Consider the following 20,792-nt stretch of genomic DNA (forward strand, 5'->3'; position numbering starts at 1 on the left):
ACCTCTCCTGAGTTGGAAACACCAGCTTTCCTGGCAAATCAGCTCCCTCGCAGGGAATGAGGACGCTTTGCTTTGGGTGTTTGGGAGCTTGTGTGTCTAGAGATCCTGAGAGACCCTTGGGGTGATGCTGTAGTAAGTGTGTCATACAAGGATAGTAACCACCACTATCCATAGCCTTGTGAATGTGCTAGGATGTACTGACAGTGTCACTTTTCATTGGTGAGCCAAAAACCTGAGGATAATTGGGCTGTCTGAATACACAGCTGATGATCAACAGCAGCTTTAACACGGCCCGTCTTACCCAGGCAAGCTTCTGCTAATGTTTCACATTTTATAAAGCCTAACAAATCACCTTTATGGTAAAATTCACTGTTTTTAAAAATATCTTCAGCTGTTAGCTATTCTGGGTAATGTACTGTACCTAAAACTATTGCATTCCTTTTGGGCTGTCACAATATAGAACAGCTGCTAAACAATTTGAATTTCAACAATGCCTTTTGATGGCATAGATATTACATTTTAGTTCTTGGAAAACTATCATTAGCTGTAAAATCCAGTTTTTAAGATATCAATTTTATAATGATATAAGAACATCTGTTCATTTGTTTTAACTGCAGTTTAGCAATATAATCTATATATCTTTGCAGTTCGGAAGGGTTTTTGAAATCTCATTAAAAACAAAAATAGCTGGGCATCTTTTAAATGAAGCTAAAAATCAGACTAAAACATGCAAAATGATGGAAAATTTAAAGTCACAAAAAACATGTTACAAGTAAAATATTACTAGGTAACACGCCTATATGCTATACTACACTTTATAGAAAAGAAAGTATTTTTCAGGACGAAAGATATAAAATATGCCTTCTGGTGGTGCTGTTGCTATAGATTACATCCAGGCACAAAGAGGTTATATAAAATTACCCACCATTTAGAACAAAAAGGCTTACCTTTTGGAAAAGAGCTGTTGATAATTTTTGTGGAAAAATAAGAATAGACTTAATGGGGGAATATGATTCGCAAAAACATTATCCATTTAATAGAGAGGAAAAGATGTTAATGCTTTAAAAACACAGAAAGAGACTACCTAGAAATTAAGTAATCTCTCAAGGTTAACCATGGCCAGAGACAATTTTTTAAATTGTGCTTAATTTTATAAAGTATAATGTACAGATTAGTTCTAATTTGTATCCCATACATTGTGCAGAGAAAGCTGCTGATGTGTACCAATGGAAGGTGAAGGCAAGTATAAGTTTGCCCCTAAATATAAGTTTTATGATGGTCCTGATTTTTAGCATGTGCAGCTCCACCTGGCCCTTGGGAACTGATTTTCAGTAATGAAAGTCAAGCTCAGTGTACATACAAACTAGCGTTGAGTAATACAAATTCTGAACTTCAGCACAGACTGGAACTGGTGGAAATGAGGGCCTTTATTCATGTCGGGTGGCATTCACCTGTACCCAGACAGCAGGACAGTGCCGGGAAAGAACAGACTGCAAAGGCTTTGTGCTCACTTCAGAAGGGGGCTCCATGTGGTTTCCACACAGGCTGTATGTTGATCTGTCAGTTACCTGAGTGACCACAGAGTTGCATAAGTATCTTGCGTACTTGAGTTCTGCTTAATTTCTGGCTTCAATGAAAACTCTGTTCCATAGCTAAGTGATATTAGAACAATTGATTTTAAGGATGTTAGATCATCTAGCCTGAGCTTTTGCACATACTACTATTACATTTCACCCCATTACTCCTGGACTGAGCCCAATAACTTGTGAATGACCAAAGCATGTTCCAGGCAGGCATCCAGCCTTGATCTGAAGATACAGAGATTAACCTTGTTCCAAAGGTTAATCACCCTCGCTGTTGAAAAGACGTGCCTTATCTGTAATTCACATTTCTCTACCTTCATTTCTCCCCCACCTTGACTGAAGAGCTTTTAATACCTTGTATTTGCTCCCTGTGAAGACTTATACACTTATACTAATCAAGTCACTTCTCCATCTTCCTTTTTGATCAAATAAACAGACTGACACCACATTTCTTACCATAAGGCATTTTCTCTAACCCTGGTGTGACTTGATTTGATTAAAAATGACCATAAAAACGATTGTTGTTACCACTGTTACATAACTGCAACAAATCTTATACCAAGAAGGACACATGGGCATTCTACAGGCTAAATGACCCAGAGCCAACCTAGAGAGACACACTGAAAAGTACAGAAATGGTAACTAGTGCCATCCAGGGCTAGTTAGGCTAGAACTCGGACATGCAAACCTATGCGTACAGGTTATACTAATCGTGTGTATTTACTTAGAGATGCTAATTATATAAACAGATAGTTCCTGTCTGTCGCTATCGCTGTTGATTCAGAGATCAAAGGTGAATATTAACATTTAGATGAATCTTGGGTGAAATAATTTCATTGTCTATATGTCTCTTACAGTCTGTGATAAACTGCTTAATGGAAAATTACCTTATGTTAATTCATGTAGGTGATTACCATGGTGTTTGGGCAAGAGAAGTTTACTTCAAAGTCTGTTGTTCATCCCGGATTCCAGGTTCAAAAGGCTGCTAGAAGACTACATAAAAATCCTTGGGACCGGATACGTTTTAGCTCAGATCTGCGTAAGGTTTCCAGTAGGGGAAGCCTATGCCATAAGGATTATGTTGCTATGCTGGATCACCCTGAATATGATGTTGGACACTGGACTATAACCTATGGACTACATTCTTTGCAATTACAAAGCTCACCATCTCTACTATGAATGTGATCTCTGAACTGTACTCGTGACTGTATGTATATTGATCTTGTAACCAATACTCACTCTCTTTTTAAAATCAATTTTAGTTTAGTTAACAAGATTTGGCTATATACCTTTCTTTGGGGTGAGAGCTGAAATACTCATTGACCTGGGAGGTATGTGTCCAATCCTTTGGGACTGGTAGAACTTTATAAGACTTGGGTGTCTGGGTGAAGGCCTAACGCTAGGTTACTTTAAGGGAACTGTGTGGTTGGCTTCTTGGTCACTGGTAAGGTCTTACCGAAGCTGTTTTGTGCTAGCTTGGTAAATCTAAGTATTGGAATAATCCCTGGTTTTGGGGAGTGGCTCCCCCATTCAATTGCAATTTGGCCCTAATTTAGTAACCTCAGTTGGCTCCCCTGGACATGGGTCATAGTGGTGTCGTCAAGCTAGGATATACATTACCACAGGTTAATTGGGTTTTTGGATCAGGCCCCATGCTTATGAAAAATAATTGGAATGTTTAAGAGTTCAAATCAGTTACAATGAGTGACCAGGATCATATGAAGACCTTAATAGAAGAAACCTTCAAGAATTGTGTTCATGCAGGGGATTGTCTTAATAAAAAAAGGTCCCAGAGCAAGAACTGGAAAATCTGCTAATGGCCAGTGATCAGGAAGGAGACCCAAGGGACATGCTTGCAGTAAGAAACCGGCAACAACATGAACATGAACAAAAGCGGACAGAGCGTCAATTGCAGGAAAAGCAAATGAGAGCCGATATGGAAAGAGAAACTAAGAAAGGATGGTTGAAATGGAACAAGATGCTGCTGAAAGGGAAAGACCAGCCCACCTAAGGCATGTGGCATGACTCGCCACTGAGGAAAGGGCTCACAACTTCAGCTCCATGTACTAGAAGAAACTGGGAAAGCATCTGCCCCACTTACAAAGATACCAAAGACTCAGAGGACTTGCTGTCTACCTTTGAATGGCTATGGGCGCTGCATAGGATCCCAGGTGAGCAGGGAATGCCTGTGCTATTAACCAGACTGGCTGGAAAAGCCAGGGAAGTGCTGGATAAACGAAAGGAACAAGAAGCCTTAGATTATGTGCTGTTTAAAGATTCTGTGTTAAGGTGATTCAAGGTCACTTCTGAATCAAACAGGGTTAAATTTAGAAAGTTTAAAATGTTTAATGACTGTACTTTAGTGGAATGTGCACTTGGTTAAAAAGTGGGTTGTGGGAGCAATGGCACATGGGAGTTTTGAAAAATGGATGGATTTAATCACTTTGGAACCATTTTAGACACGGTTCCTGAAAATATTGGAGCAGCTGTCTGTGATAGGGACGTGATTCAGTTCTATGAGTTGCAGAAATTGCTGATGCGTATGCCCAAAATAGGATTCGAGAAGAATATAAACCCCATGGGAGAAGTCGTCACTATTCACCCCAGGTTAAAGAAAAGAAGGGGTTAAGATGAAACCCAACCCCAGCTTTGGTAAAACCATTCATGAAAGCCCGGACCAGAAAAACGCAGAGTCTAAGGGAGGACAAGTGGTCTGTTACTTGGGTGGTACAAGTGCACACAGCAAACTAAAGTGTCCAAATGTAAGAAGTAAAGCAGCAGATGCAGTAAATGGGAATCCAGGCTTTCTAAATGCAAAGACAAAGCAACAGACCTACTGCCGCCTTAAGCTACGTGCTGCCTTGAAGAACTTGACCTTAAAATGCATGTTGAAGTTAAATATGAGCCCACGAGTGCGGAGTTTATTAGCAGTGTAGGAATTACTGGAATGAGGTGTATGGCATGGAGGGACACTGCAGCAGATATTATTTGGGTTAAGACAAGTCTTGTCAGGGAGGATGAGATTATGTGTAACCGTTGTGGCCCTATCTGAATATTTTGTAAGAGTGCCTTTGGCTGAAATCCACCTTCACTAGAAAGGATTTGATGGCCACATGGTTGTGGGAGCAAAAAATACAATTTCTTCAGATCTTTTAATAGGGAATGATTTCAAAGCTTTGTGAGTCAAGTTAATACCATAAATCAGTCACAGAAAGAGAATCATTCTGAGTCTGTGTCTAGGAAGGGCAATGACTTGCCTGTGGAGGATTTCTCTGGATGTCTGCCTCAAGGAAATAACGGTTTGTCCATGCAGAAAGGTGGTATTTATGTGAATGTGGTTTCTGAATGTCTGCCTAATAGCTCAGAAGTGAATCTGGAATTGGATAAAGCACAGGGAGAACTCATTGGCCATGGAAATTATTTCTCACATTGATTATCTGTTGAAGAGTGTCTGCTAAAGGAGAGGTTTCTCCTGCTCTGTAAAGCAGACAGTAGAGGTCTGCAGACTGAAAACTTATCAATTGTCTCAGAGTTGGCTCTGGATATAACTAAAGCCCATGGTGGAAATGCTCCTAAGTTTACACCTGCTAGGGGGAATGGCACTGTAGCTACTTGCATCCAGTTCACGTCATAAAAAAGTCCCGGGGACCCGGCGAATCCGGTGCTTCTATTTTGCCTGTTACTAACGTGTTGTGGGAAAAGGTATGACAATCTTGTCTGACCAGGTTGATATCCAATCAGGGCGGAAGAAAAGCAGGAAGGTGATTTAACCATGTTGCCCACCGACACATGGAAACTTGTAAGAAGGAAGAAATTGTTTGGTCACCTGCATGTTGCCAATCAGGAAAGTTGCAAAGAAAAAAGAGAGCACCTCGGACCCTAGCGGCTTACCTGAAAGGCAGCTGCGTAAAAATCTTCCTGGGGTACCAGAGGCAGAGTCAGAGGGAGTTTGTTGCTTTAGCTGCTGTACCAAAGTCTGTTCTAAGCAGATCTAAAGTGCTGAAAGATTATGTTGCTCTTCAGGATATTGCACAAGGAAAAGAATTTCTTGGTGGAGTTCGTGAGAAGTCACTAGCGGTGCCAAGTGAAGGTAAACGGGAATCGCTCCCATTGACTCTCATTGGGTCATTGACTCTGAATGGCCCCACCTCCACAGGACACAGTTTACTGGCTGAGAAAAATGTTGGTACCCAATGGCCAAAGCCTTTCCAATGAAAACAAATCTACCAACTTTTGCTGTGAAAAAATCCAGGCTGGCTGGCTGGAAGGAGGATCTATTAAACGAATACTGGGAGTGAGCAGTTTGTCTCAGGTTCAAAGAGAAGGCTGGAATTCCAGCTGTACACAGCTGAGCAAACTCATGACTAAAGCCATGGACACTCTGGAAAGGTCGTGTGCTTTCTTAGTAAGCCCTGATGCATCTAATGTCTTGTGGATGCAGAAATTGGTAGTTCAAAAGCAGGAGGACTGTAGCTCAAGCGTGATTGAGGTGATTGTGTCTCTGAGCCCCAAGTCCAACTGCTTGTATGAGTAGGTCTGCAGGATTGGACGAGTTGGTTTCAGGTAAATGAAGAGCATATAAAAGTCATTAACTCTTGAGTAATTATCAGGAAATTGCTGAGATTATTTTGACACATCACATTTGGTTTTACATGTATCACGTGATTAAAAGAAAAAACTTTTACGATAAAATGTACTTTTCTGATACTTAGTAAAGCATAATGTAAATAGAGTTCTTTGATCCCCCTACTTTGATAATATTTTGTGCATTTCAGTCTAATGTCTTAAGTTTAAAAAGTGTTTCAATATAATTAGTCATTTAAAATTTTAATTAGCTATAACTGTAATTACTCAATGTTTTCTTCCCATCTGTATTTACATAAATTAAACCTATAAGTAAATGTATTGCACTTTGACAGAAACAGATTTTTTCAAAGATTCTAACTTAGGATCAAATTCAATTCAAAATAATATTTTAACACCTGCAGTGTACAAGATGCAAGTTATGAATCTGGGAGTCTTTTCTGTGTAGCTTTGGGTAGTCATTTGCTCTGCTTTCTGCAAACTGGGCAGGTGGGTGTTCACGTTGTTAGCGTGTGATGGGAGGGTTTTTGTTTTGCTTTAATTTAGAAAGTGAATGTAATGTTTCTGAAAAATGCCAGATGGACATCACTAGAAACTTTCCTTCTTGCTTAGCAGTCCAAGTTTGCAAAGGATCTTCTGCTGTGGAAAGTTTTACAACAGTGTAAAGCAGGGGCGGGCAATAATTTTTGTAATGGGGCCACTTCTCCAATTTTGGTAGTGGTACCAGGCTGGCTCTGCCCCTAGCATCATCATAAGAGTTTCTGTGATATACTGTGATTTCACGTACCACTCATAACATGTTCAAGGGTTTGTGCAAAAGACCATGCACAGAGCCCTGCAAATCTGTGGCTATCTGCTTTATATCCATGGATGGATGCAAATATCCATGGCTCATTTTTGTGGACACAGATGTGGATATGAATTTTGTATCTAGAACCCTGCAAATTTGCAGTATCCGCTTCAGAGGTTTTGGTATCAGCAAGCAGTTACTTAACAAGTTAACAGTAGCCTTAATAAGAACATCAAATCTATCACATGGACAATCACATCATTTTTGTCATGCCAAGCCTTTTGTTTGAGGAGGCTTTGAGTTACCACGGAAAATTCTTTCCCACACGTCTAGCTGTTGGGTCTTGCAGAAATGTTCTGGGTCCAACTGCAAGGTTTGAGGTCAGGAAGGAATTTTCCTCCAGGTCAGACTGGCAGAGATTGTGAGGTTTTTGGCTTTCCCCTCCAGCACAGGGCAAGGGTCATTAGCAGGTTTAAATTAGTGTACATGGTGGAGTCCCTGTAACCTGAAATCTTTACATCATGATTTGAGGACTTCAGTAACTCAGCCAGAGGTTAGGGGTCTACTGCAAGTGATGATGTGGGAGGAGGGAGAGGTTCTGTTGCCTGCAACGTGCAGGAGGTCAGACTAAATTCTTATGACAATCCCTTCTGGCCATACAGTCTATGAGTCTAAGAAATAAAAACTAGAAGAGTTTAGCTAAATGGACTAAGAAGTTGTCTAACTTTATGGTAGATTCCATAAATACCTTTATATAACTGCTGAGATGTTGGTCTGTGACTTCACATAAATGATGTCCTGTCCTTTAAATGGCTCGCTGCTGTGTCGATTATGCCATCAGAAAAATATAATTGTTTTCCATTGTTCAGGATGCAAACCAGCTCTTGGCTGGTATATTTGGATCTGAATTCTGACACCAGTTGTGAAGGTAAGAACCTACACTGCACACCTGCAAGTTGTTCTTGCTGCCGTGGTTTGCTGTGAGTGCTATTCCTTTTCTTAGGCTCCAGAGAAAGAGGGATTGATTGGGGGGAAGAGGGTGCTGGCTGCTGGTTCATGTTGATGATTTTTTAAATGGGTGCCAGAAGTGCCTAAGCAGGGGTGGACAATAATTTTTAAGAGGGAGCCACTTCACAAATTTCTGAAGGGGTGGGGCCAGGAGACGTCTCATGCTCCCTGCCCACAGACCCTGATTGGCCTGGGGATGGGGGAGCGTGTGAAATCTTTGCCCCCCTCCCAGCGTCTAGGGAATCGCCAGCTGTTTTAAAAGTGCTGGTGGTTTCCTCTAGGCGCTGCAGCGGGAGGAGACCTCGCACAATGCCCCCCCCCAGACCATTCAGGGCCTGGGTGGTGGGGGATCGCCCAGACTCTTGTCCTCTGTCCCCACCCTGCCAGGGGCGCATGGCGACTAGAGAGAACGACCAGTTCTTTTAAAGCAGACAGAGTTTCTCTCTAGCCACCGCCGCCACACACCCTTGGCAGGGGGGAGGAGACTGTGCACACCCCTGGCCCCAGGTCTCAATTGGCCTGGGGGCGGAGAGAGTGGCAGGGCAGCCGTGGGCAGGATCCACTGGCTTGGCGGGCTGGATCCAGCCCCCAGAGGCCCCATTACCCACCCCTGGCCCAGAGCACGAGAGACACCATTGTATTGATATCTATGGGACTCTGAATTTAAAATGTCTACTTTAGCGCAAATTTACTGAAAAGTTTTTTAAACATTTTAGAGCACCTAGCAGAAGTGTAAACTTACTGGAGGGAGACAAGAGTTCCAGGTTGTTGTGTCATCACTGCTTGTACTGACGCTGACGTTGCAGGTGTCAATCTGAGATGCACTCAGCCCATGTGAGACCCCGTTCTCCTCCAGCTCCTCATTTTGTTGTCTCTTCATGCTAGCCAACATCTGCAGTTCTGATGCACTCAGTCTGCTTGGCTGGTAGTTTCTCCAGTCGTACTCCTAAGAAATGAAATTGCACATGCAGCACTTAATCATCTGGAAAGGATAATGGAAGAGAAAGCATGAACAGAACAGATGAGGATACACATAAAATAGCAAGAAGCAGCTAACTTTGAAGGAAAAAAGCAAAATATTTATTAGACAGGTTTACTGTTCAGACCCCTGCTTCCGTGCTGAAGCGAAAGCATAAATAAATTCCACATATTCATAGACAGGAAGCAACACAAATACTACCAGGGTAAGCAGATTGAATTAAGAGTTTGTGGTGACTCTGCTATTCCTCCAAAAAGGTTGAGACCAAAAACAAAAAAACCAAACCAAACCAACCCCCCCAAACAACAAGGTATCTAAATATCCACATTCCAATCCTAACTTAGACTCAACCTTGTTGTCATAAAGGCCGCACAAAATGAAGAATTATGCAATTTGTCACAAACTATAGCAAGCACAGAGGTTTTATGACATATTTGAATTCTAGAAAGATATAGACTGGACTCGATGACCTCTTGAGGTCCCTTCCAGTTCTAGTGTTCTAGGATTGGCCCATTGGTAGCATGTTTTTGACCATTTAACAGAGGTTGGTTCATAGACTTGCTAAGAGCTGCAAACATTCACTAGCTATTGTGTGGCTGCCTTAAATGTATGAGGCTGACCTGTGGCCCATGGACAAATCTCTGTGATAGAAAGGGAAAGTTTACCATTACCTTCTGAAGCTTTAATTTCATTCACAGGTGGGTTTTTATTTGATTTTTTAAAGAGCTGTTTGAGTTTCAAAAGTGTCTGCAAAATTTTTATCTAAGAACTGAATCCAAAATAATGGGGCTGCCAATTAATTGCAGTTAGTTCACATGATTCACACAAAAAATGAATCCCAATTAATCGCAGTTCTAATCACACTGCTAAACAATAGATTACCAACTGGAATGTATTACACATTTTGGATGTTTTTCTACATTTTTAATTACAACACAGAATCCAAAGAGTACAGAATTCACTTTATATTGTTTTATATTTTAAATATTTGAACTGTAAAATGATACACAAAAGAAATAGTATTTTTTCAATCTCATACAAGTACTGTAGTGCAATCTCTATCATGAACATACAAATGTTGATTGGTAAATAGTTACACTCAAAACCAAAACAATGTAAAACTTTACACTCTACAAGGCCTCTCAATCCTACTTGCTCAGCCAGTCGCTAAGAGAAACACTTTTGCTTACATTCGTGGAGATAATGCTGTCCACTTTTTATTTACAATGTCACCTAAAAGTGAGAACAGGTGTTTGCATGGCACGTTGGGAGCAGTAATTACAAGGTTTTTACATGCCAGATATGCTAAGTATTTGTATGCCCTTTTATACTTCGGCTATCATTCCACAGGACATGCTTCTATGCCAATGATGGCTCGCTAAAAACATAATGCAATAATTACATCTCTCTCTCTCAACTCCTTTGGGGAGAGCTGCCAATCTCCTGTTCAGTGCTTTACTAGCATTCTGCCATGTGATAGCAGTCTGAGATGATGAGCCAGCACATGCTCATTTTAAGAACACTTTCACTGCAGATTTGAGGAAAAACAAAGAAGGTACCTTGTGAGCTATTTGAAGATAGCTACAGCACTTGACCCAAGGTTTAATAATATGAGGCGCTTTCCAAAATCTGAGGGACAAGTTGTGGAACATGATTTCTGAAGCCTTAAAAAGTAACAACTGTGATGCAGAAATTACAGAACCTGAATCACGCCCCCCAAACAAACAAACAAAAAACCCTCAAAAATTCAACCTTCTGCTGGTGGCAGAAAAAGAACACGTGTTGGTCCACACTGCTTTGAATTGTTATAGAGCAGAACCCGTAGCAACATGGATGCGTGTCCTCTCGAATGGCGCTTGAAACATGAAGGGAAGTATGAATTTTTAGCGCATCTGGTATGTAAATGTTTGTTGATGTTGGCTACAGCAACAGAACACTTGTTTTCACTTTCAGGTGACATTGGAGACAAGAAGCAGGAAACATTACTTCCTGGAAATGTAAACTTTGTATTAGTGGACAAGAAGTAGGACTGAGTGCACTTGTAGGCGGTAACACTTTACATTGTTTTATTTTTAATGCAGTTTTTTTGTACATAACCCTACATTTGTATGCTCACCTTTCATGATAAAGAGGTTACTCTGTAGTACTTGTACCAGGTGATTTGAAAAATACAATTTCTTTTATTTTTCTAGTGCAAATATGTGTGATGAAAGTACAAGGGAGCACTGTGCACTTTGTATTCTGAGTTGTAACTGAAATCAATATATTTGAAAATGTAGAAAACAGCCCAAACATTTAAATAATTGGCATTCTATTGTTATTTAACAGCATGATTAATCATGATTAATTTTTAAAATTGCTTGACAGTCCTAAATTTAACAACGGCAGGCATCTTACTAGTAATTTCCTCAGTGATGGTTACGTAACTTCTCACAGGACGGGCAATTCCATCAAGCTGGATTTGCGGCACACTGGTGTGTCAGTGCATGGGAACTTGTCTGGACCCTTGTATTGTTTGCTGCACTGACACACATTTAGGCCATCAATTGCCATCAAACTGGCACCATCAGTAAGCTTTACATTTGCTTTTAAAAGTTCCTGTAAACATCATTAAAAGATTACATGGATTTAATTATTTGGCTCTGCAGATGCCTGAGACATACAAGTTTTGAAAGGTTTGCACATTGGCAACTACTTCCCCGCTCTTTAAAAGGAGCAAGGAAGAAAGGAAAAACGAATCTCCTACTCCTTAACTTTTCATATGCAGCCAGATGTAAACTGGATCACTTTCACTACTGATGATTGCATAGTATCATCACTCGCCAAGGAAGTGATGTAGATCTCCACGTGGTGCATTCCTCTGTCAGGATGCTCACCTGTACCTCTGAGAGAGTATCTTTTATGGAATACAAGGTTGTTGATGGCAACAGTATCATTGCCCCCTGGCACTGCAGGTGTTTTGTCCTCAGTATTAGTTAGTCCAGTGCAGAGCCAGATACTGCAGGACTATGGGGAAAGCACAACACTTCCTCTTAAAATGAGTGCTGGTTGATGGCCTTGGGTACATTTAATAATAATGTAGCACAACGAAACAGCATGCAACACACTACACAACAATAGGGGTAAAGGAAATAAGAACATAAGAACGGCAGTACTGGGTCAGACCAAAGGTCCATCTAGCCCAGTAGCCTGTCTGCCGACAGTGGCCAGCACCAGGTGGCCCAGAGAGGGTGGGCCGAAGACAATGATCAAGCGATTTGTCTCCTGCCATCCCTCTCCAGCCTCTGACAGACAGAGGCCAAGGACACCATTTTATCCCCTGGCTAATAGCCTTTTATGGACCTAACCTCCAGGAAATTATCTAGCTTCTCTTTAAAATCTATTATAGTCCTAGCCTTCAAAGCCTCCTCTGGCAAGGAGTTCCGCAGGTTGACTACACGCTGTGTGAAGAAGAACTTTCTTTTATTAGTTTTAAACCTGCTACCCATTACTTTCATTTGGTGTCCTCTAGTTCTTCTATTTAGGGAACTAATAAATAACTTTTCTTTATCAGCCCTCTCCACACCACTCATGATTTTACATACCTCTATCATATCCCCCCTCAGTCTCCTCTTTTCTAAACTGAAAAGTCCCAGTCGCTTTAACCTCTCTTCATATGGGACCCTTTCCAAACCCCCTAATCATTTTAGTTGCCCTTTTCTGAACCCTTTCCATCTGGGAAATCTGGGGAAAGGACAGGAGGGACAACTTTTTTTAACAAAATGATCACACAGCAGACAAACCTTACTTTTAACTCAGTTTCTAGAAAGCTATTGCTTGAATGTTCAATTTTAAAGATTGCACGTGCATAGCATATTTTATACTTTGTGGTCATCATTCAAGAGTCAACTCAATGGTGTCCAAGATCATGTTATTTCTTATTTTAATTACAATGAGGAAATTATGGTCTCTGTTGGCAAATAAAAACTTAAGGGTGTTCACTGCTTTACTATTATAATATGGAAAGTCTGAACAAAATAATTTGTAATTTATGTTTGCTAAGCAAATAAAGAGAATCCATTTAGTAGTTTTTAAAACCTCATCTAATTAAGCCAAACCTACAATTTATTTTGAACCTGACTGTTGCATATTAACTTGAACTTTTCATATTATAACCGTTTTTTTTAAACATCTTACTGTGCTCTCAACCCATTGATGGAGTTACAGTGTTCCAAATTATGCCCAACAGAATGGCAAAATGCACTCAACTCTTAAAAAAAAAATCACAATGCCAAAAAGCTGAAATATACAAGGACAAATATATTTCTGATATCAAGATATCTCTGAGGTGACAACTAATTATTTTCTGGCAGTTCATTCTTGTAAAAAGTTTTGCAAGCTGGAACATTTAAACCTACTGCCCACTCAACTATTTGAAAAACAGCTAGTAAGTCAGTGACAAAACTTTGGTATGTGTGTGTCTGCCTGTTGTTGATGTTATTTATGTACAAGTAACACCTACAAAGTGTTAGGTGGTGCTCACCTACAGACAGCCAAAATCCCTGCCACAAAAGTATTTTTAATACTTAGATTTTGAGTTTTTCAGATTTTTTATTTTTCAGGTGCACATTCATGCACATTTTGCAGTTTTTGTGACATAAATAGCAACCAAATAAGCCTTTTCCATTTTCCCAAGTTTACAGGAAATTACATACTTTTGGCTTTCTCTGAGTCTTTTGCCTTTGCTCCTGTTACTGTATAGTCTTGTCAACCTTCTTTATTAACGTCCCCACCACTCCTTCCAGCCTTCTGTCTTGTCCTGGACCACCTCAACTTGTCTCATGCATACACAATGTATCAATGTTTTTACCGAGTGTTTGTTTCTAGGCTGCCTTTACATTGTCAAGCCCCTGGGGGTGGCTTTGGCAATTGTAGTGCTATATTTGTGTTAACTTATTTTTAAAAAGTGTAAATTTTGTATAAGTGTTTTTTTTCAGTCCAAGCCTCTTTCATCACTGTCCAAAAGTGCTTTGGACTCTCTCCAACAGAGACTCACATCAAACTAGCAGAAGCAATTTAGACAGTTTTTGAAAGGGGGGAAATGTGCCTGCAATCTGACAGCCAGCAAGCCAAGGTTCAATCTGCAGTGATTTGAGGTGGTCAAGATATTACCGTAATGCAGGGTCTCTAATAGAAGGGCACTGGAGGGATGACATCTCATTCCAAAGCCTTACTGCTAAAAATTCTCCGGTTGTATCACACATCTCGAGCTCTATGCCCTTTTCCTCTGGAGAGAACACGTCTTTGGCTTAAGATTTTCCTATAAAATCGTCTTAAACACGGGGACACGATTTTCTGACACAGTCAGCCAGGTATTCTTCTTCCAAGGTCCACGGGTTTCTGATCATTGCAGAATCTGTGGAACCCTGGAGTCAGGGATGTGAACCTGAAAGATTACTCTCATCACTTGAGACTAAATGTGATCTACAAGAGTTCCCTTGTTAAGGCCAATATGGAGAAGCAATGGGACTTAAACAACGTTCTCTATGTTCAGAATATTGAGAGGCCTTAAAAACATTTACAGCTAAGCTGTGACTTTTAGGAAATAAGTAGCTATCTTTGTCCTGATTGGGGAGATTACTTTGGTTTCATACTATTGCATAGAAGTTGGACCAATTCTCCCTGTCCTTGTCTCATGAACTGGATAAGGTCCCGTACCTGAGGAAAGGATACTCACCCAGGGCCAGATTTAGGGGCAGGCCACCACTACCTGTGGTGCCAGTCTGGGGGGTGCCAGGCTGAACCACTATCTTTGTTGTTAGTGACAAAAGGAAAACAGACTGTTTGAAGTAACGTGTTTCAGATATTCTGTATGTAGACTCATTTTTCTCTAACCTAATGTCTACAACATCGCGGACCTTTGTAGAATCTCCTGGAACCTTCCAGGCTTTCTAAGAACTTTCTAAGCACATTTTCCTTGAACCTCTTAGTGTGTTGTTAGCCATTCCCTCAATGTTTTATAAGTGTCGGGGCATCACCAGTCAGTCAGAGAGATATAAATACAGATTTACAAATGATACAATTTATAATCTTGTATGACAGGGATAAATCATGCATGTACACTGTGCAAAGTCATGAAATACAAATGCAATAAAATAAGGTATCCAAAAGTTTAACGAATGGATGGGAAAAGGGGGGCACCTAGAGTGCTATCTGGTCTGGGGCCGGCTCTCTACTCACCTTCATGAACTAGCTTTTATCTGGACATATTTTAATTCAGAATTGTTTGCACACAATAATCTTTCTAATCTATTAAAGGCATCCACTGCTGTGATTTTTGGGTGACACTTGTGCTGAACATTTTAACATTGCCTTGTGAGCTCCAGGGTCTGTGATAACTATCAGCACAGTTTAATCCTCTAGTAGCACAAGCCAGATTCTCTAGCCTCTTACTGAATATAACACATATGCAATGACCTGAAGTTCCTTTAATAACCAACATCAAAACACTAGTGTGCAAAATGTGCTTTTTCATTTTTTGTGTCAGTCTTCCATGTGAACTTTAGCTACTGTAAATATCTATGTTATTAATCTTGCTGAAGGTGTTGATTTTCTCACCGATGAACTTTCTGTTTTATATAACTGACTTGGTCATTTTTATAGGGTCATTTCCACCATGTTTGTCAATCCTCTTCTGTTCAAACTGGCTGCCATGGATTTATTCAGAGAGCATGAACTCATGAAACATCTACAGGCTCTTTCAAAGTACAAACAGTAAAATGTTCACTATCATTCAAACTGCCTCATGTCCTGTAATCTTCCCCTCCTCTCAAATCTATGCAGAAAGAGCTTACACTAAAATCTTTTCAGAATTCAAAACACAGCACAATTTTGTTTTTTGAATCTTTTTGCACTTATCTGAAAATATCAGGGTGTTGGCAATTTGTTTCCCTCCCCAGTAAAATACATACATTTCAGGCAAATAGCATGATCAGAGAGGAGAGGATTGGCCGATTCTCTTCCTCACTCCTTTATATCCTTTCCTAAAATAACCTCTTTGTTATTATTAAAAACAAATTTTTGGGGAAAGTGTTTTGCTACTTCTCATGCTTACCACATACTGCTTAATAGGATTCATCAAGTCTTAGTTGATTTTCAGAGAGATTAAGTTCACTTTATATTTTATAGCAATGAAAAGTTTATCTATAGTTCTGTATATCCTCTCCTTATGAGAAAAAAACCATTTATTAAGCTTCTAAACTTTTGCTGGATTGACAAAACCTGTTATTTAAAGGCAGCATTCAGTTTAAAGATGTATGTAATGACATTTGCATTGTACTAAGTTCATGTGATTTATTCAGTATTGTTTGAAAGCAGTTATACGTGCGGAAAAGTTTAATTACCAGCTATCTACATGGTTTCAATATTACCCAGAGGGTTGTACTTCTTTCTTAATTAAAAATATTTGAACTTAATAATAAAGAACTCTATTAAAACATGAATAAAACATTGCAAGAAACCAAGTCCTTAAAATTTACTAAGGAGTTAGCAGCAAATCAATTTTATTAAGAGCTGCGTAAGCATTTTTACCAGTGCTCTGTATGTCATGAACATAAGAGACTGCTTCTATAACTCTCATTTTGACATGAATATTCCTGTGTCAAAGCTACTTTGGATTCTCAAAACACTGAAACATGATTCAACATGGAATGTAAAAAGACCAGTTACCAATGACAATAATAATATAATGGGACTGTCTGGTTATATTTAATTATGTTTTACTTCCAGTATGTTTTCTTGAAACTCAATGGGAGACCAGGTTTTTGGTGCAAACAATGTAAAAACATTCCTAACCCTAGGATTGTATGTGTTCTGACTTTAAAATAATGTACAGAAAAGTCAATTTCAAATAATCTCTCATCTCAAATCATGCCAAACCAACCTTATTTCCTTCACTAACTGAGTTACTGGCTTAGAAGATAAGGAGAAACAGTAGACATGATAAATGCTGATTTAGTTAAGACTGTTAATGTAGTCCCATGTGACATGCTCATAAGCAATGAAATTACTAATGAAATTACCATAAGGTGGATAAACAAATAGCTAAAAGTCTGTACTTAAAGGATAGCTATCAGTGGTTTGTGGTCACACTGGGAGGACGTAGTGAAGTCCTTCAGGGTCAGAACTGACTCAGGAACTATTCCATATTTCCATTAATGACTTGGGGCACATATAAACTACAAAGATTTTTTGAAAGAGGAATTTGCATATCTTCTTCTGATTGCATTTTCAAGAGAGGATCTTTTGAAAATGAAAGTAGTCTGGACACATTTTTTTTGTGAAAAAAAACAAAACAAAACAAAACCCTCTTTAAAAAAAACAACCTGCCCACTCTTTCTAAAAAAAGGAGGTTTATGCGTTTTTTTAAAAAATGGATTTTTTTCCCAAAAAATCCGTGTCCAGACTACTTTCATTTTTGAAAGATCCTCTTTCAAAAATGCGATCAGAAGAAGATATGCAAATTTCTGTGGAATTTGCATATCCTCTTTCAAAAAATGTTTGTAGTTTAGATGTGGCCTTGGAGTAGCAAATATGCTTATAAAAATTGCAGATGACACCAAACGTTTCAATCACTTTGGATGGCAGGATTACAATTCAAAACAACCTTGACATATTAGATGATTGATCTGAGATCATAATGAAGAAACTCAATGAAATCAAGTGCAAACTACTACACTTATAAAGGAAAAGAAATCAAATACACAACGACAAAAGGGGAGATAACTGGCTAGGTGATAGTGCTGCTAAAAAGATTTTGGGGGCATAGTAGCTGAGAAACTGAACCAGAGTCAACAATGAGAGGCAGGTGCAAAAAAGGCTTGTAGAATTCTGAGGTGTCCGTACAGGCGTGTTGTATGTAAGATGGGGAGGTTTGCTCTGCTTGGCACTAGGGGGGACTCAACCGAGTACAGTGTCCAATTCTGGGTGCCACTCCTTAGGAAAGATGTGGGTAAACTGTAGAAAGTCCAGAGTAGAGCAACAAAGGAGATAAAAGGTTTAGAAAGCCTGGCCTACAAGGAAAGGTGAAAAAACAGGCACTGTTCAGTCTTGAGAAAAGAAGAATGCAAGAAACCTAACAACAGTCTTCAGATGTGCTAAGGGCCATTACAAGGAGCATGGTTTCATCACACAATGCTGCAAAGAACCACAGGAAACACACTGAAGAGCCACTTGTGGCTCATGAGCCTCGATGTGAGTCTCACTGCCATAGAATCCTGCCCCCTCCCAGACTCATCCAATTTCATTCCAAAAGGTTAATTACTCTGACTGTTAAAAATGTACCTCTTCTGTGGGGATCAGTTGTTCTCCCTGTCCACTGAAGGTATGACAATGTAACGGACTTAATCTGAAACAAGGGAGATATAAATTAGGCCATATCTACGCTCTGCTTGGCACTAGGGAGGACTCAGCAGGAGAAATGTGAAGCTGATGGGAGCCTTTGCTCCTGTCGACCTCCCACCGTGTGCACAGAGATTTAAGACACGTTGACTCCAGCCACGTGATTAACGCAGCTGGAGTTGCATATCTTATATCAACCTTCCACTCTAGTGTAGACCTGCCTGAGATATTAGACACACTTTTTAACTGTAGGGGTAGTTATGCTCTGGAATAGGCTTCCAAGGGAAGCTGTGGAATTCTTATCATTGAAGGTATTAAGGAACAAGTTGGACCTTACCAGGGATGGTCTAGGTTTACAGGGTCCTGTCTCAGGTCTATGGGCTGACCATGATAAAGTCCTTTCTATGGTTCTCTATTAACTTTAGAATGCCTACAGTGATCTATATTTTTATAATACTCTAATAGCTGAAAAATAAGATTTTATTTTTTATTTGTCAGTGGAGCTTGTTTTCTAATAGTAAAACAAAACAATACTGCAAAAAACATTTTTTTCAATTTTGGGACAAAATATGGAACAGCAATACCACAAGGTGCAGCATCAGAGGACTACCAAATAAAATATGCTTTAGAAAAAAAGTATGCAATTTTTGATCAACTCCTATACACATAAGTGTGCCAGAAAGTACTGCCTATCACGCTAATGAATATTGTTACATTGTACTCTCCCTTCTGTCTGTATCCATCTGTTGTCTCGTCTTATATCTAGAATGTACGACTCTTGGGGAAGGATCACCTTTTTGTTCTCTGTTTTATAACACCTCGCGTAATGGGGTCTTGATCCATGACGAGGGGCTCCTAGGTGCTACAGAAATGCAAATAATAAATTATACTACATATGCGAGATGTGCTGTGCTTACATTTTGTGACAATAAAAAAAGGAAACAACATGGATTGAAACTAATGGAATCTTGCAACCTTGTGTGTGGGCAACAGTAAACAATATGCGTATGTCTACACTACAGCGCTAATTCGAACTAAGCTCATTCGAACTAACGCATCCAGACTAAAAAACTAGTTCGAATTAGCGTTTTGCTAATTCGAACTAGCATGTCCACATTAAGTGGACCCTGAACCGGGGTTAAGGCTGGCCGGAAGCAGTGCCGGCAGGGCATCAGATGAGGACTTAGAGCGTGGAGCTGCTGTCTCAGGCTAGCCGAGGGCTGCGCTTAAAGGGACCCGACCCCCACCCCGGACAGACAGTTCTCAGGGGTGCCCCGCTTGCAAAGCAGTTCTGGCTTGGAGTGCCCTGAGTGCCCACACTCGGCACATCACAGCACTCGGCCATCAGACCGGCTGCACTTGCCGCAGGCTGCCATCTGGGGAGAGGGGGCAATTGGGGGGCTGCAGGAGAGCTTCCACCCCCAGAAGCCCGCAGAGCCAGCCCAGTCCTCCCCATCGGGGGCTCGTACCCCATTCCTCCCTCACCTCCTTCCACTTACCCTTCCCTAGCCCCCCTTCCTGATGTACAAAATAAAGAAAACGTGTGTTCAAAAATAGAATCTGTCTTTATTGAACAAAAATGGGGGAGACTGGGAAAAGGAGGTGGGAGAGGGGAAGAGAGAGGGTGGGAGAGGGGAGGGCAACTAAAATGATCAGGGGTTTGGAACAGGTCCCATATGAAGAGAGGCTAAAGAGACTGGGACGTTTCAGTTTAGAAAAGAGGAGACTGAGGGGGGATAGGATAGAGGTCTTCAGCCCTAGGCAGTGGGGCTTGGGCTTTGGGAGGTCCCCACAAGTCTATGTCAGACCTGGCAACTCAGTTTGAGAACTGCTGACCAGCCCGGAAATGTTTGTCTAACATGCTCTTAAACATGATAAAGAATGGAGATTCTATAAACTCCCTGGGCAATTTATTCCAGTAATTAATCAGCCTGACAATTAGGAAGTATTTCCAAATGTCCAACATAAACTGCCCATACTGTAATTTAAGCCCATTGCTTCCTGTTTTATCCTCAAAGGTTGAGAACAATTTTTCTCTGTCTCCCTTGAAAGAACCTTTTATGCATTGAAAACTGCACTCATGTCCCCTCTCAGACTTCTATTTGCTACAGTAAACAAACCCAATTCTTTCAACTGCCCTCATAGGTCATGTTCTTTAGACCTTTCATCATTTTGTTGCTCTTCTCTGGACTTTTTCCAATTTCTCCACATCTTTCCTGACATATGCTGCTCAGAACCGGACACAATACTTCAACTGAGGCCTAATCAGGATGTTCAGTTTGGAATGATTAGAAGTTGGGAGCCCTAACCCTTAGTGAATGGATAGTCCTGACTTTGTACATAGTCTAGGATCTTTGGAAGAGTACCAGTGTTAGATAAACGTGTTGGGAACTATATTCGGGCTGAAACCTGGACCACTTCTGCAGGTAAGTAGGGTATGTTGTGGCTGTTCTACTATGTAGTAATACTT

At 40.4% G+C, this 20,792-nt stretch overlaps 1 protein-coding gene across 9 annotated transcripts in view; it reads right to left on the reverse strand.

The window, feature by feature from the left end:
* The window catches only part of CFAP20DC (CFAP20 domain containing), a 219,110-nt gene that overhangs the window by 44,383 nt on the left and 153,935 nt on the right, over positions 1-20,792 (reverse strand). For 8 of the 9 annotated variants that reach the window (XM_025186465.2, XM_075938433.1, XM_075938430.1 and 5 more), the window contains one exon: positions 8,708-8,911. In XM_025186465.2, the coding sequence (XP_025042250.1) occupies positions 8,708-8,911 (204 nt within the window). Of the gene's footprint in view, positions 1-8,707; positions 8,912-18,265; positions 18,330-20,792 lie in introns of those variants that run through there. The other variant, XM_075938434.1, reaches the window with a different exon arrangement.

This window comes from Pelodiscus sinensis, chromosome 11 (genome assembly GCF_049634645.1).
Source record: "Pelodiscus sinensis isolate JC-2024 chromosome 11, ASM4963464v1, whole genome shotgun sequence".
Lineage (NCBI taxonomy): Eukaryota > Metazoa > Chordata > Testudines > Trionychidae > Pelodiscus > Pelodiscus sinensis.